At 48.5% G+C, this 12,598-nt stretch overlaps 1 protein-coding gene across 3 annotated transcripts in view; it reads left to right on the top strand.

Annotated features, from left to right (window-relative positions):
- The window catches only part of TMPRSS6 (transmembrane serine protease 6), a 275,703-nt gene that overhangs the window by 101,918 nt on the left and 161,187 nt on the right, over window positions 1-12,598 (top strand). For all 3 annotated transcript variants that reach the window (XM_073644385.1, XM_073644384.1, XM_073644386.1), the window contains exon 2: window positions 9,607-9,730. In XM_073644385.1, coding sequence (XP_073500486.1) covers window positions 9,607-9,730 — 124 coding nt within the window. The remainder of the gene's footprint in view (window positions 1-9,606; window positions 9,731-12,598) is intronic.

Here is a 12,598-nt window from a genome sequence, read left to right as displayed (position 1 = left end):
CTCTGACTCTCCCGTATCACACCATTCTGTAACATATGGGCTAGCATCTCCTTAACCTCTTTATACATCTGGGGAGGTATCTGCCGGTATGTCTCCCGCACTGGGGCAGCGCTCCCCATGGGAATCTCGTGGGTAATGGCTTGGTGCAACCAAAATCATCCTCATGGCGAGCAAAGACTTCCTGGTACCGCTCCAGTACCTCCTCAACCTGCTGCACCTGTCGAGGTGTAAGTCCCGTCAATTCAGCCCGCATTCATTCTAGGATTCTTCATCCCCCCTTCGCACTAGCCCGGTGGGGTTCCGGCAGCACGGTGACCGCCAGAGTCCAGGGGTGTCCTCGTACAGCAGACAGCTGTACCACATCAGGTCGCACCAACTTCTCTGGCATTCCCAGAATCTGGGCTATTTCTGGGAGGGAGTGTAAGATCATCTTCGCCCAGATTAACACACCGCACTATAACATTGCCACCCTGGACGGTGGCCAGTGTCCGAGCCACCAAGAGTCCAGGAGGTACTTTGTCCATCGATGTTGGCTCTATCTGAACTTCGACTCCCTCAAGAGGTGTGCAGGCCCGTGCGGGTAACGTGAGCACAGTTTGTCCGGGCGGTAAGGTGAGCGCCGTAGCTGCTGGCACTATTATTTTTCCCAGGACCTTCCCTTCACTCGACGTCTCCTGAGCCTGGGCAGCTTGGATTAGTTGTTGAAAGACCCTCCTTTGGGGGGTTTGTGGGTCCCACTGGTCTAGAGGAATCTCCCTCGGCTCACTAATCAGGATCTCTTTCAGCACATTCTTTCCGAGGGTCACCGGGGGTCCAGTTCCGGTTCCCCCTGCGACTAAGACGACTCCTTTTTTCCCCACATCTTTTCCACATACTCGGATCTTCATCCACACCACCCCTACGACCGGGATGGGTAATTGATTAGCTGCCGTGAGTCTAATTACTGGTCCCCATTCAGGCCACGCTATCTCTGGAAATCGCTGTTGGAAGTAGGCTTCTGTCATCGTAGTCACCTGGAATCCCGTGTCAATCAGGCAGTGAACAGCCCGACCACTTATTTCAGCCCAGACAGTCGGGCTGGTGGAAACCAGGTCCTTGGGACTTCCTTTTCTTCTTTCCCTCTTCCTCAGGCTCCTGGTTGTGTCCCCCAAACACGGAGCCTGCTAGTTTAATGGCTGCTGCGACAGGGGCTGCCCTCAGCTAGCACAGCGCCTGGCGTAATGTCCTGTGCCTCCACACTTCCAGCAGGTCGTGTTTCTGTCTGTGTAGGGCTGCCTCACTTCTCTACGGAACTCTCCTGCAGGGGGGCTCCTGAATTCAATTCTTTCCATAACTGGGGCAATCGATCTAGGTATCTCTGGTGTCGGGGCAGGGGTCTTCTTGAGACTGGACCATTCATCCCGCATCTCCTGTATCTCCTTCCGCATCTCTCGAGCCCATTCTGGTTCAGCTGCAGGCGGGGTGGGTACCTCGTTACTCTGGACCGTCCCTGCCAGGGCCGTCACCCCCATCTCCTGCTCTCTCACACGAGCCTCCGCCCCCACTTCTAGAAAAGTCATACGTGGGTTGGCGCGCAGGCGCTCCCGCAAGGCCTTCTTCAGCTGCACATCCCTGAGGCCTGCCACAAACTGGTCCCTCAAGATCACATCAGGGGGGCCCATTCCCAAATTCCCCATGTCGTCTTTTCTAGTGATATAGGCATGCACCCTCTGTAAGGCATTAACATACTGCGTCACAGTCTCCCCCTCCTGCTGCACTTGGTGAAACAGCCGTATCCTCAGCTCTCCTACATTGGTGGTATCCCCATGCATCTCCTCCAGTATCCGCACCACTTTTTCTACAGTATCCCTGTCATGGGGAGGGCGGTACATCACGGAATGTCGGGCCTGCATAGAGGCATACGGGGGCCATACACACTACTAACTATGAGTTGCTGTGATAAAATTCTCACAAATTGGATCTGTGTGTGATTTAAATTTTATACTTTAATTTTCAGGGTGATTGGGAGCCCAGTGCTCAAGAGGTTGATGATTTTGGTTTCCATCGACCGTTGATAGATCATTTTGTTACCAAAAAATTACATTGCAATCAGCAAGTTATGTATCGATATTGAAGACTTTATATATATATATATATGTATATATATATATATATATATATAAGTACCACATTTTTCTATTGTTTGCAAGTCTTTTAGATTTTGCTGCCCTTAATAACACCACCCCTATAAATGTCTAGGGTGCTTGAAAATGTATTCGGGAACTGCATTCCTGAGCAGTGCTGACCTTCTTCTACCTCCATTCAAATATTTATTGCACATATTTGTTATCGTAGTAATTTTACCTACCCACTGAAAAAAGGTACAGTATCTTGTTATTTATGCAGCGGTGTGAATGGAGAAAATTATAATTGCAAACAAAAAACTATTAAAAGTTAATCAATAAGTTATGTGGTCCCCATGGTCTACAGAAAATTGTGATCTAATGGGTATTTTCATGGTGTTTAGTGGTTAGCTAGTGGCTAATGATTGCCGGTGGCCATTTAGAGTTTGGTGCATATAATTATGAACATGTAATAGGGATTGGTATAAAAAGTAGACAGCACATAAGTGCAGAATGGGCTGTCTAACATCCCATTGTCATAATTGCAGTGAAAGCCTCAGGATTATTGTTTTTGCCTTTTGCATGTATACATGATTTAGCCATACTGATAAGGTAGAGTCTTGGCAGACCCTCGAGCTGCAAATATCATTGAATGTTGTTACTAATGTCCAGTATGCAATGTCAAATGGCAGAAACAAACCACGGTCAGCAAAATACAAAGATTATTCTGCATTGCTAATTCAATCTTACCATATTCTCTTCTCAAACCAGGCTTATGATTATAATAAGCTTTCATCAAATGTGAACCTATTTTAGGCAATTTTCATGATTGCAATTAAAATAGTCACATAATGCTTCTCATCAAGTCACAATCACTGTTGATTTATGATGCTCAATATTTACATTTTCCCGAGCGCTATTTCCTCCATGCTGAGAGATCAGGAAATTAGACAGTAGTTCTAAACTGGGCATTTTGGGGTAAAGTCATTTTTGTACAATAGTCCTGATCAGAAGTTATTTAGCTGTTAGGAAAAAGTTTATAAAAGTTTTAGGGCCTGATTCATCAAGCAGTTTTTGCCAGAATTCTGTTGTAATGCTGCTTGGAATGTTACCAAATTTTTCTGCAACTCAATTGTTTATCTTTTGATATTTTTAAGGCAGTTCGGGACAAATTTTAGAAAAGAAAGTGCAGCTCTGGTGAGACAGAGAATGGCGAAGCTCCCAAGATAAATTCTTCTAATCAAAAAGGAAAAAGAGCGGTAATTCATGGGCGCTACAATAGAGTGAAAACAAGGTTGAATGTTCTCTGGGTCTGTAGGTCTGTATTCGTTCATACAATGCCTTTCAAAGTCAGGTTGATTCCTTCATCAGGTTAGTATGCAGTTATGAGCAATCCTGATGAGTATGTAGGAATGAGCAAACCTGCATTGTAAAGTTCGGGATTCGCATTGAACTCCGAACACAGACTTTTTCCAGGAAGTTCTTTTTGCTGTTTGAGTTCGGTGCAGAATAAAGTTTGTTGAAAGCCTACAGCACAGCCAATCAACAAGCTTTTAAGCTATGGGCACTTCCGGAGCCATCACAGCCATGGCAAGTATTTCCATGGCTGTGATCGGTCGGTACAACACATGTCCCAACCTGTATAAACGCAGGATCATGGGTGGCGCTGCCATTGTGCCCTGACTAGCATAGGGACAGTGTAAAATAAATAAAGAAATAGGTGTGGGGTCCTCCTTATTTTCAATAACAAGCCAAGGGAAAACAGACTGTGAGCTGGTCTTATTACGCTGGGAAAGGGCCAATAACCATGGATCTTCCCAGCCTATTAATATCAGCCCTCAGCTGTCTGCTTTGCATGTGCTGGTTATTAAAATGAAGGGACCCAAAAAAATGATGTGGGGCCCCCCTATTTTTATTAACCAGCTAAGGCAAAGCAAACAACTGAGGGCTGATATTAATAGGCTGGAAAGGTCCATGGATATTTGCTCTTTCCTAGCCTAAACAGAACGATGCTTCATAGGTTGCAGGAGAGAACAGCTGGACATTGTGGAAACCACAATGGTTTAAATCGGAGCTGCTGGGATTATTTTTTAATAATAAATGGGTAAACCAGGGAATGTGTGGGGGAGTCTTTATTCAAATAAACTTTTTTTATTTTTAAATATGGGGTTAGTAATGGGGGGTGTCTGATAAACGCCTCTCCATTACTAACCCCTGAGCTTGATGCCAGCTGACATTACACAGCTGACATCAGCCCCAAAAACTATTACCCTGATTGCCACCACACCAGGGCAATCCCGAAGAGCCAAAGCTAAGCGCCAGAATTGTCTCATCTAATGGATGTGCCATTTCTGGGGTGGCTGATAGCTGGTTTTATTAGGCTGGGAAGGGTCCAATATTCATGGACCTTCCCAGCCTATCGATATCAGCCCTCAGTTGTTTGCTTTTCCTTAGCTGGTTATTAAAACTAGGGGGGACCCCGCATCATTTTTTGGGGTTCCCCCTATTTTTAATAACCAGCAAAAGCAAAGCAGATGTTAGAACCCTCTTGTTTGTTTTTTCCATCTTGTGTTTTGTGGTTATGTGGCGCCCCTGAGGGTTCGACCGCCACAGGGATGCTGCACTTCTCTAATGGAGTGTAGTGTTCCTCCTCTGAGGTAAGAACAGCGTGATGGTCAGGACCCTTCCTTTACATCCAACACAACATTTCTCCACCAGAGGGGGCTAGAATGCACTAGGTGCTGCCCTCCTGGTTACAGGGAGACTGGGGAACCAAGAGTTAGGGGAACCAGTTAGTGGGTGAGGGTGGAGGACTCACAATTTAGTGACACTGTAAAATTCATATTTAACAAAAAGCCATCTTGGTTCTTGGTCCTTGTAGTTTAGTTCTTTGACGGTCCTGGTTAGTCACCTTGCCTGGCTGTCATGTACTGTGATCTCCTACCCTGAAAGTGGATCCTGTGTGGACCTGCAGCGGATGGAGGCACAGCCCTTGTACCCCGGCCTTGGGACGAGGGGCAGGTTGTAGACAAGGAATGTCTCAACCTGGTCAAGGACCACGACCAAGAAGGCCCGGAACTTAAGAGTGTAGCTCCACAGCAAATGGATCCCAGGGAGGATGCAGATGGAGCGGTGTATGCCACCTGTCCTCGCCAACCTGATAAATTCAGAGGGAGTGCGGATGCAAGAGGGGTACCGGCCCCCGACACCCGACCTTGCTACTCTACATTTGTTGAAAGCCTACAGCACAGCCAATCAACAAGCTTTTAGGCTATGGGCACTTCCGGAGCCATCACAACCATGGCAAGTATTTCCATGGCTGTGATTGGTCGGTGCAACACGTGTCCCAACCTGTATAAACGCAGGATCATGGGTGGCGCCGACATTGTGCTCTGACTAGCATAGGGACAGTGTAAAATAAATAAAGAAATAGGTGTGGGGTCCTCCTTATTTTTAATAACCAGCCAAGGGAAAACAGACAGCTGTGAGCTGGTCTTATTATGCTGGGAAAGGGCCAATAATCATGGATCTTCCCAGCCTATTAATATCAGCCCTCAGCTGTCTGCTTTGCATGTGCTGGTTATTAAAATGAAGGGACCCCAAAAAATGATGTGGGGCCCCCCTATTTTTATTAACCAGCTAAGGCAAAGCAAACAACTGAGGGCTGATATTAATAGGCTGGAAAGGTCCATGGATATTTACTCTTTCCTAGCCTAAACAGAACGATGCTTCATAGGTTGCAGGAGAGAACAGCTGGACATTGTGGTAACCACAATGGTTTAAATCGAAGCTGCTGGGATTATTTTTTAATAATAAATGGGTAAACCAGGGAATGTGTGGGGGAGTCTTTATTCAAATAAACTTTTTTTATTTTTAAATATGGGGTTAGTAATGGGGGGTGTCTTATAAACGCCTCTCCATTACTAACCCCTGAGCTTGATGCCAGCTGATATTACACAGCTGACATCAGCCCCAAAAACTATTACCCTGATTGCCACCACACCAGGGCAATCGGGAAGAGCCAAGGCTAAGCGCCAGAATTGTCTCATCTAATGGATGTGCCATTTCTGGGGTGGCTGATAGCTGGTTTTATTAGGCTGGGAAGGGTCCAATATTCATGGACCTTCCCAGCCTATCGATATCAGCCCCCAGTTGTTTGCTTTTCCTTAGCTGGTTTTTAAAAATAGGGGGGACCCCGCATCATTTTTTTTGGGTTCCCCCTATTTTTAATAACCAGCAAAAGCAAAGCAGATGTTAGAACCCTCTTGTTTGTTTTTTCCATCTTGTGTTTTGTGGTCATGTGGCGCCCCTGAGGTTTCGACCGCCACAGGGATGCTGCACTTCTCTAATGGAGTGTAGTGTTCCTCCTCTGAGGTAAGAACAGCGTGATGGTCAGGACCCTTCCTTTACATCCAACACCACATTTCTTCACCAGAGGGGACTAGAATGCACTAGGTGCTGCCCTCCTGGTTACAGGGAGACTGGGGAACCAAGAGTTAGGGGAACCAGTTAGTGGGTGAGGGTGGAGGACTCACAATTTAGTGACACTGTAAAATTCATATTTAATAAAAAGCCATCTTGGTTCTTGGTCCTTGTAGTTTAGTTCTTTGACGGTCCTGGTTAGTCACCTTGCCTGGCTGTCATGTACTGTGATCTCCTACCCTGAAAGTGGATCCTGTGTGGACCTGCAGCGGATGGAGGCACAGTCCTCGTACCCCGGCCTTGGGACGAGGGCCAGGTTGTAGACTAGGAATTTCTCAACCTGGTCAAGGACCACGACCAAGAAGGCCCGGAGCTTAAGAGTGTAGCTCCACAGCAAATGGATCCCAGGGAGGATGCAGACGGAGCGGTGTATGCCACCTGTCCTCGCCAACCTGATATATTCAGAGGGAGTCCGGCTGCAAGAGGGGTACCAGCCCCCGACACCGGACCTTGCTACTCTACGTCCTGGTCGGGAAAGCCCGGTAGGCCCTGAGGATCCCATTGGGTATCGGAAGGAGCGGAGCTGCCACCCGTGCCTTTTTTCTGAGAGGAGTTCAGAGGGAGACCCGGCCTATCCACACACGCAGACAGGAAAGGATACGGTCTGTAGTTCAGGAACATTCTGGTGCGGGGTCCTGATTGAATGCTGGACTTGCTCGGAGGTAATCGGACCCCAGTCCTTGGTGACCACAGGACTCCGCGGGGAGCAGGGAGTCGCCTTCCTTCTGCCATCTCTAATGTGAGTAAAGCCTTGGAAGTTCACCCCTATGGCCTCCGGACTGTTTATTCTGCGCTACACCGCACGACGTGGCACCCGTACTCCTCTACTACTACCCCTGTCATCCTGTCTCTCTGCCCTGAGGCCTTGTTCCTCCTTTGGGGAGTAGTAACAACGTTGGCCGCTATACCACGATGCCTCAGCGGACTGCAGCGGCACTGGTGGCCTTCACCAGGTGCCACAGGTGGCGTAGTCGGAATCAGCCACTCAACCCGGATAAGCCCACACCATCCTTTTAATTGTGACGGCCCTGAGCAGGGGTCGGGTCCGGGCCACGGCTGCACCCCATCTCTCCATCATAGGACCCGACTCCGAGTCTCTCAGGGTAAAGAAAAGGGCTTTCGAGTAGAGGCGTCACAGTCACATGACCACCTGCCTTTATATTCCAGCTCCGCCCTTTTGGCTGTGCTGGACTTCAGTGTTGTTTGACTGTTTTTCTAGCCAGGTGCTTCGGTGCTTATCTCTGTCAGTTCGCTTGGTCCTTCTGGGACCTCTAGTACCTTTTTGTCAGTTTGTCTTTTTGTGTTCCGCAACAACTTCTCTGTTTAGGTGGTGTCCCATTTTTGTTCCAGTCCTTAGTTCTTTTAGGGACCCCTACCCTTATGCTATAGGTCTTCGTTCAGACTAGCCGAGGACTAAGGCGGATCTGTTCGCTAGGAACAGGCAGCCCGCTACATCGTAGGGATTCAGCTTAGTCTTACTGTAGGGTCAGCTTTCCCCTATCTTTCCTTAGTACATGTTGCAGATCATAACAGCAGACATCTGAAGGCTGATATTAACAGGCTGGGAAGGTCCATGGATATTGGCCTGTTCCCAGCATAAGACCAGCTCACGGCTGTCTGTACTTGTTAATGTCTTGTACTTGTTAATAAAAAATGAAAAAAAATGATGTGGGGTCCCCCCTATTTTTAATAACCAGCCAGTGCTTACAAGCTACATAGCAGCAGGCAGTGGTCAGTCTCCTAGGCAATGAGCTGTAAATAAAACAAAATAAAAATGTTTAAAAATTGTAAATTGTAAAAGTGCTAGTTTTTACAACCACTTTCCAACAATATCCATCTATGAAGATGGAAACAATCCTTTAATAAAGCAGTGGGTGGAACTAATATATGTGCATTGTGCAGCAAAATACTGTACAGCACTACATGATGGTATTATTGAGGCAATACACTGTATGATAAAAAGTATTGGAGCATGGTATTGAGCGATGAATGATGTGACCAAGATATGGGATATTTATTGGGCCATTCATTGTATGGTAGTTTTAAGTGGACATTGGATGTTAGGATCAGTCTGATACAATATTAATTTGTATATTCCAAGGGGGACACAGCTAGCAAGTGGAAGAAGGTGCTCTGGTCAGATGAGACCAAAGACTTTTGGGCTAAATGCAAAGCTCTATGTGTGGCAGAAAACTAACACTGCACATCACCATAAAAACACCATCCCCACAATCAAACATGGTGGTGGCAGCATCATGCTGTGGGGATGCTTTTCTTCAGCAGGGACAAGAAAGCTGGTCAGAGTTGAGGGAAGGATGGATGGAGCTAAATACAGGGGAATACTGGAGGAAAACCTGTTAGAAGTTGCAAAAGACTTGAGACTGGGGCATAGGTTCACCTTACAGCAGGACAACGACTCTAAACATACTGCCAGAGCTACAATGTAATGGTTTAGATAAAAGCATATTCATGCGTGTGTATGGCCTAAAGTCCAGATCTAAAGAGAATCTGTGGCAAGACTTGAAAATTACTGTTCACAGAAGCCTCCATTTAATCTCACTGAGCAAGAGTGAGTGTGCAAAGAAGAATGGGCAAAAAATGTCAGCCTCTAGATGTGCAAAGCTGGTAGAGACATACTCCAAAAGATTTGCAGCAGTAATTGGAGTTAAAGGTGGTCCTACAAAGTACTGACTCAGGGGGCTGAATACAAATGCACATCACAATTTTCAGATTCATATTTTTTAAATATTTAGAAAACCATCTATCATTTCCTTTACACTTCACAAATACTTACTACTTTGTGTTACTATATCACATAAAACCCCAATAAAATACATTTAAGTTTGTGGGTATAACATGAAAACGTGTAAAATTTCTCAGGGTAGGAATACTTTTTCAAGGCTCTGTATGTCTTATTTGAGGGTATAGCAGAATATGTTGTGGATTTTCTCATAAATTACTTTTTTTCCATATTTTAGGTTTATCGCATCTATTGGAATTTACTTTTGTATCTTTCTGGCAGGATTCAGAGTCTCTGGTCGAGTCTCAGAAGATTTCGTGGACATCCCGGGACTGGCTCAGATTTGCTCCTCTCTGGATGATTGTGATTGTAATTGCTTCAGCTGGAATTACATGGTTCCTTTTAGGTAGTTATATCTGTCACCTAGATTACAATCTACAGGAAAATACACTCATTTATTATATTATTGTTTCCATTATTGCATGTCAAGTGATTTTAGCGCATTCTTTTACATCTCGACCTGTCATTGCAGACTTGGCAAATTACAGAAAAACGTTTTATAGAAGTACTATTTTCCTTCTTTTAATGGAAGTAAGAGTTTCTGTCGTAGTAAAATGACCACTCTATCTGTATCTAATTTCTAGTCTACTGTTGCAATGGAGGGAGCAGTACATATTTTTGCTGATAAAACTTTTTATCTAAGGATAGTACAGCTTTCCTGTATCCCCATGTTAATTACATAGGCACAGCTAGTACTTGCTGTGTATCTCCATGTTAATTATATAGGAACAGATAGTACTTGCTTACCATATCCCCGTGTAATTTATATAAGCACAGATAGTACTTGCTTAGTGTATCTCCATGTAAATTATATAGGCACAGATAGTACTTGCTTACTGTACCCCCATGCAATTTTAATAGGCACAGATAGTGCTCGCTTATGCTTACTATATCTACATGTAAATTATATAGGCACAGATAGTACTTGCTTATCGTATCCCCATGTAATTTATATAAGCACAGATAGTACTTGTGTGGCACCCCAGGTCTGATCGCCACAGTGGCAGCAATGTCATGTCTGAGAGCAGGTGGGAGGTTCCCTGGTTGGGGACAATTAGCATGCAGCACCTCCTGCCTCAGTCCAGGGAAGGGAGAAACCTGCCCTTTATAAACTGGATCTGGGGCGGGGTTAGAGAGAAGTGCCAGAGACAAGTTCCAGACAAGTTGCAGATAGGGACAGGTCAGCAGCAGGCTGAGGAGTCCCTGTAGGCAGAGGAGGAACACGAGGCCAGGAGGGGAGCTAGAAGAGCTCATCCTGGCTAGAGACTTAGAAAGCCGGACACTGGAGTCCGAGGCTGTGATGGTTATAAGCCCAGCAGCAGAAAACCACCACACAGGGGACTTCAAGTTCTCTGGCCCAAGGAAGCCCGGAGGCTCAGCCACATGAGAGGGACCACTACTGCCCCGGAGGGGTGAGAAGTACGGAAGGCCCGAGTCGCCAGTCATACGGGTGAGAACAACACGGTACACTCAGGGACGTGGGCTACCACTACACTACAGTGGAATAGCCAAGAAAGAGTGAAGTCAGCACAGTAGGCCTACAAACTCCCCCTGACCAGCGGGATTTCCCAGTTGCTCTCAGACTGACCGGGCCTCCATTGTTAACTTGTATTCCAGACGGGTCCCTTAATACCACCAACAGTAAAGACCCTGAATTGCATGACAGACTCCGTGTGGTTACTGCTGCTCCCGCGCACCATCACCACCAACATCCCTATTTACTGCCCTGAGGCTATACCTATAACGGGAGTTATACTTCCCTCTGCTGCACCCACAACACCAGCCTCAGCGGTCTGCCCTGCAGCGGCGGTTCACTCTGACCGCAACCCACGGGTGGCGTAGTCGGACATTTAATCACAAAACCCTATAAATAGACTGCCACGGGTTTGACCACCCTGAGCCACGGGACCGGGTCACCCCCACGGTGCCTACAACCCCCAGCATCTACAAAAAGGCCCGGTTCCGGGTTCCCCAAGCGGCCCAGGGGGCGCGTCAACTTTTGGCGTAGTCGGCAGGATTTCGTGCCCGCAACCACCGGGTACTGCGTGCCTGAAAAGAGACGTTTAACTGTATTGAATGTGGCGCCCGCCCCAGCAGAACGGACGCCATTATGTGCGCGCCAAAAGACAACAAGAAGCCACCTCCCATCGTGGGCCAGGTCCCAGAATGGCGCCAACGAAGGAACCCACCCCCAACAGCCTTGAGTGCGGCTGTAGAGATGTCCATCAACGTGGGGGGGGCTGCCCCTGAGAGATATTGTCAGCAGGTTGCCCCGGGACCACCCCCAACAGGGGCGGAAGGAGAAGAAAACCGGGGGGCAGGGTGTGGTTTGGATCAGTCTCGGCAGACCACACCCGGAGATGGCGAGCAGCACCGACTCCAGCACCCTGACGGGTGGCCTACTGCTGGCCGAGGCAGTCCCGTACAGCCTCACGGAGCTGATGGCTCAGCTCCCTGGAGAAGACCGGGAGTTCCTTCGGACTGCGCTGGAGGATCTGGACCGGAGGATGGTCCAGGCGCAGCGGGAGGCCATAGCGGGATGGAGAGAGGAGATGGCCCGGCGGGTCGCGGCCCAGCAGCAAGTGACGCCGCCAGCACCGGCCAGCGAGCCAGCCCCTGAGGACGAGGAGTGGAGGCCAGAAGCCGAGAACAGCGCAGCCCTGGAAGCAGGTAAGGGGGACACCCCTGCCCCCAGCCCTGATGCTGCCAACCTGCCTCTGGACCCCGTCGCGGAGCCAGACGTCCCGGGAGTTGCTGCGCCTCCCATGCTCCCGCCGCCGGCACACAGGCCCCAAGCCGTGAGCACAGTCGCCGGATCAAGCCCCAGGCCGTCCCCCCTGACCGCGGGTGCGGTCGGAAGCGGCCCGCTCCAGGCCCGGTCGCAAGGCCTGACCTCCCCAGGCGCCTTCCAGCAGCGTGCGCCCCCGGTCCCAACACTGCCACCCTTAGGGACCGACCTGTACAGCCAGCTCACCGGGCCCGATGGATAGCCGGTCCCCTTACCACATGGATGGGTTCACCCTCATCATCGGAAGAACCTGTCCACAGAGGCCGAGGCCCCGCTTGCTCCGCTCCTGCCCGCTCCACAGCCAGTCACCATCCCCCAGCTCCCGGAGGAAGAGGTCCAGATAGAGTGGGACCAGACCGGGGAGGACCTTATAGGGTTTTCGCAGGAGACGCGGGCGGCCGCAGCTCGCAGGCGGGAGTTCTGCCA

The sequence above is a fragment of the Phyllobates terribilis genome, unplaced genomic scaffold, assembly GCF_046119375.1.
Source record: "Phyllobates terribilis strain yellow unplaced genomic scaffold, ASM4611937v1 Scaffold_8__6_contigs__length_399053987, whole genome shotgun sequence".
Lineage (NCBI taxonomy): Eukaryota > Metazoa > Chordata > Amphibia > Anura > Dendrobatidae > Phyllobates > Phyllobates terribilis.
This window is presented reverse-complemented; position numbering and strand designations above follow the sequence as displayed.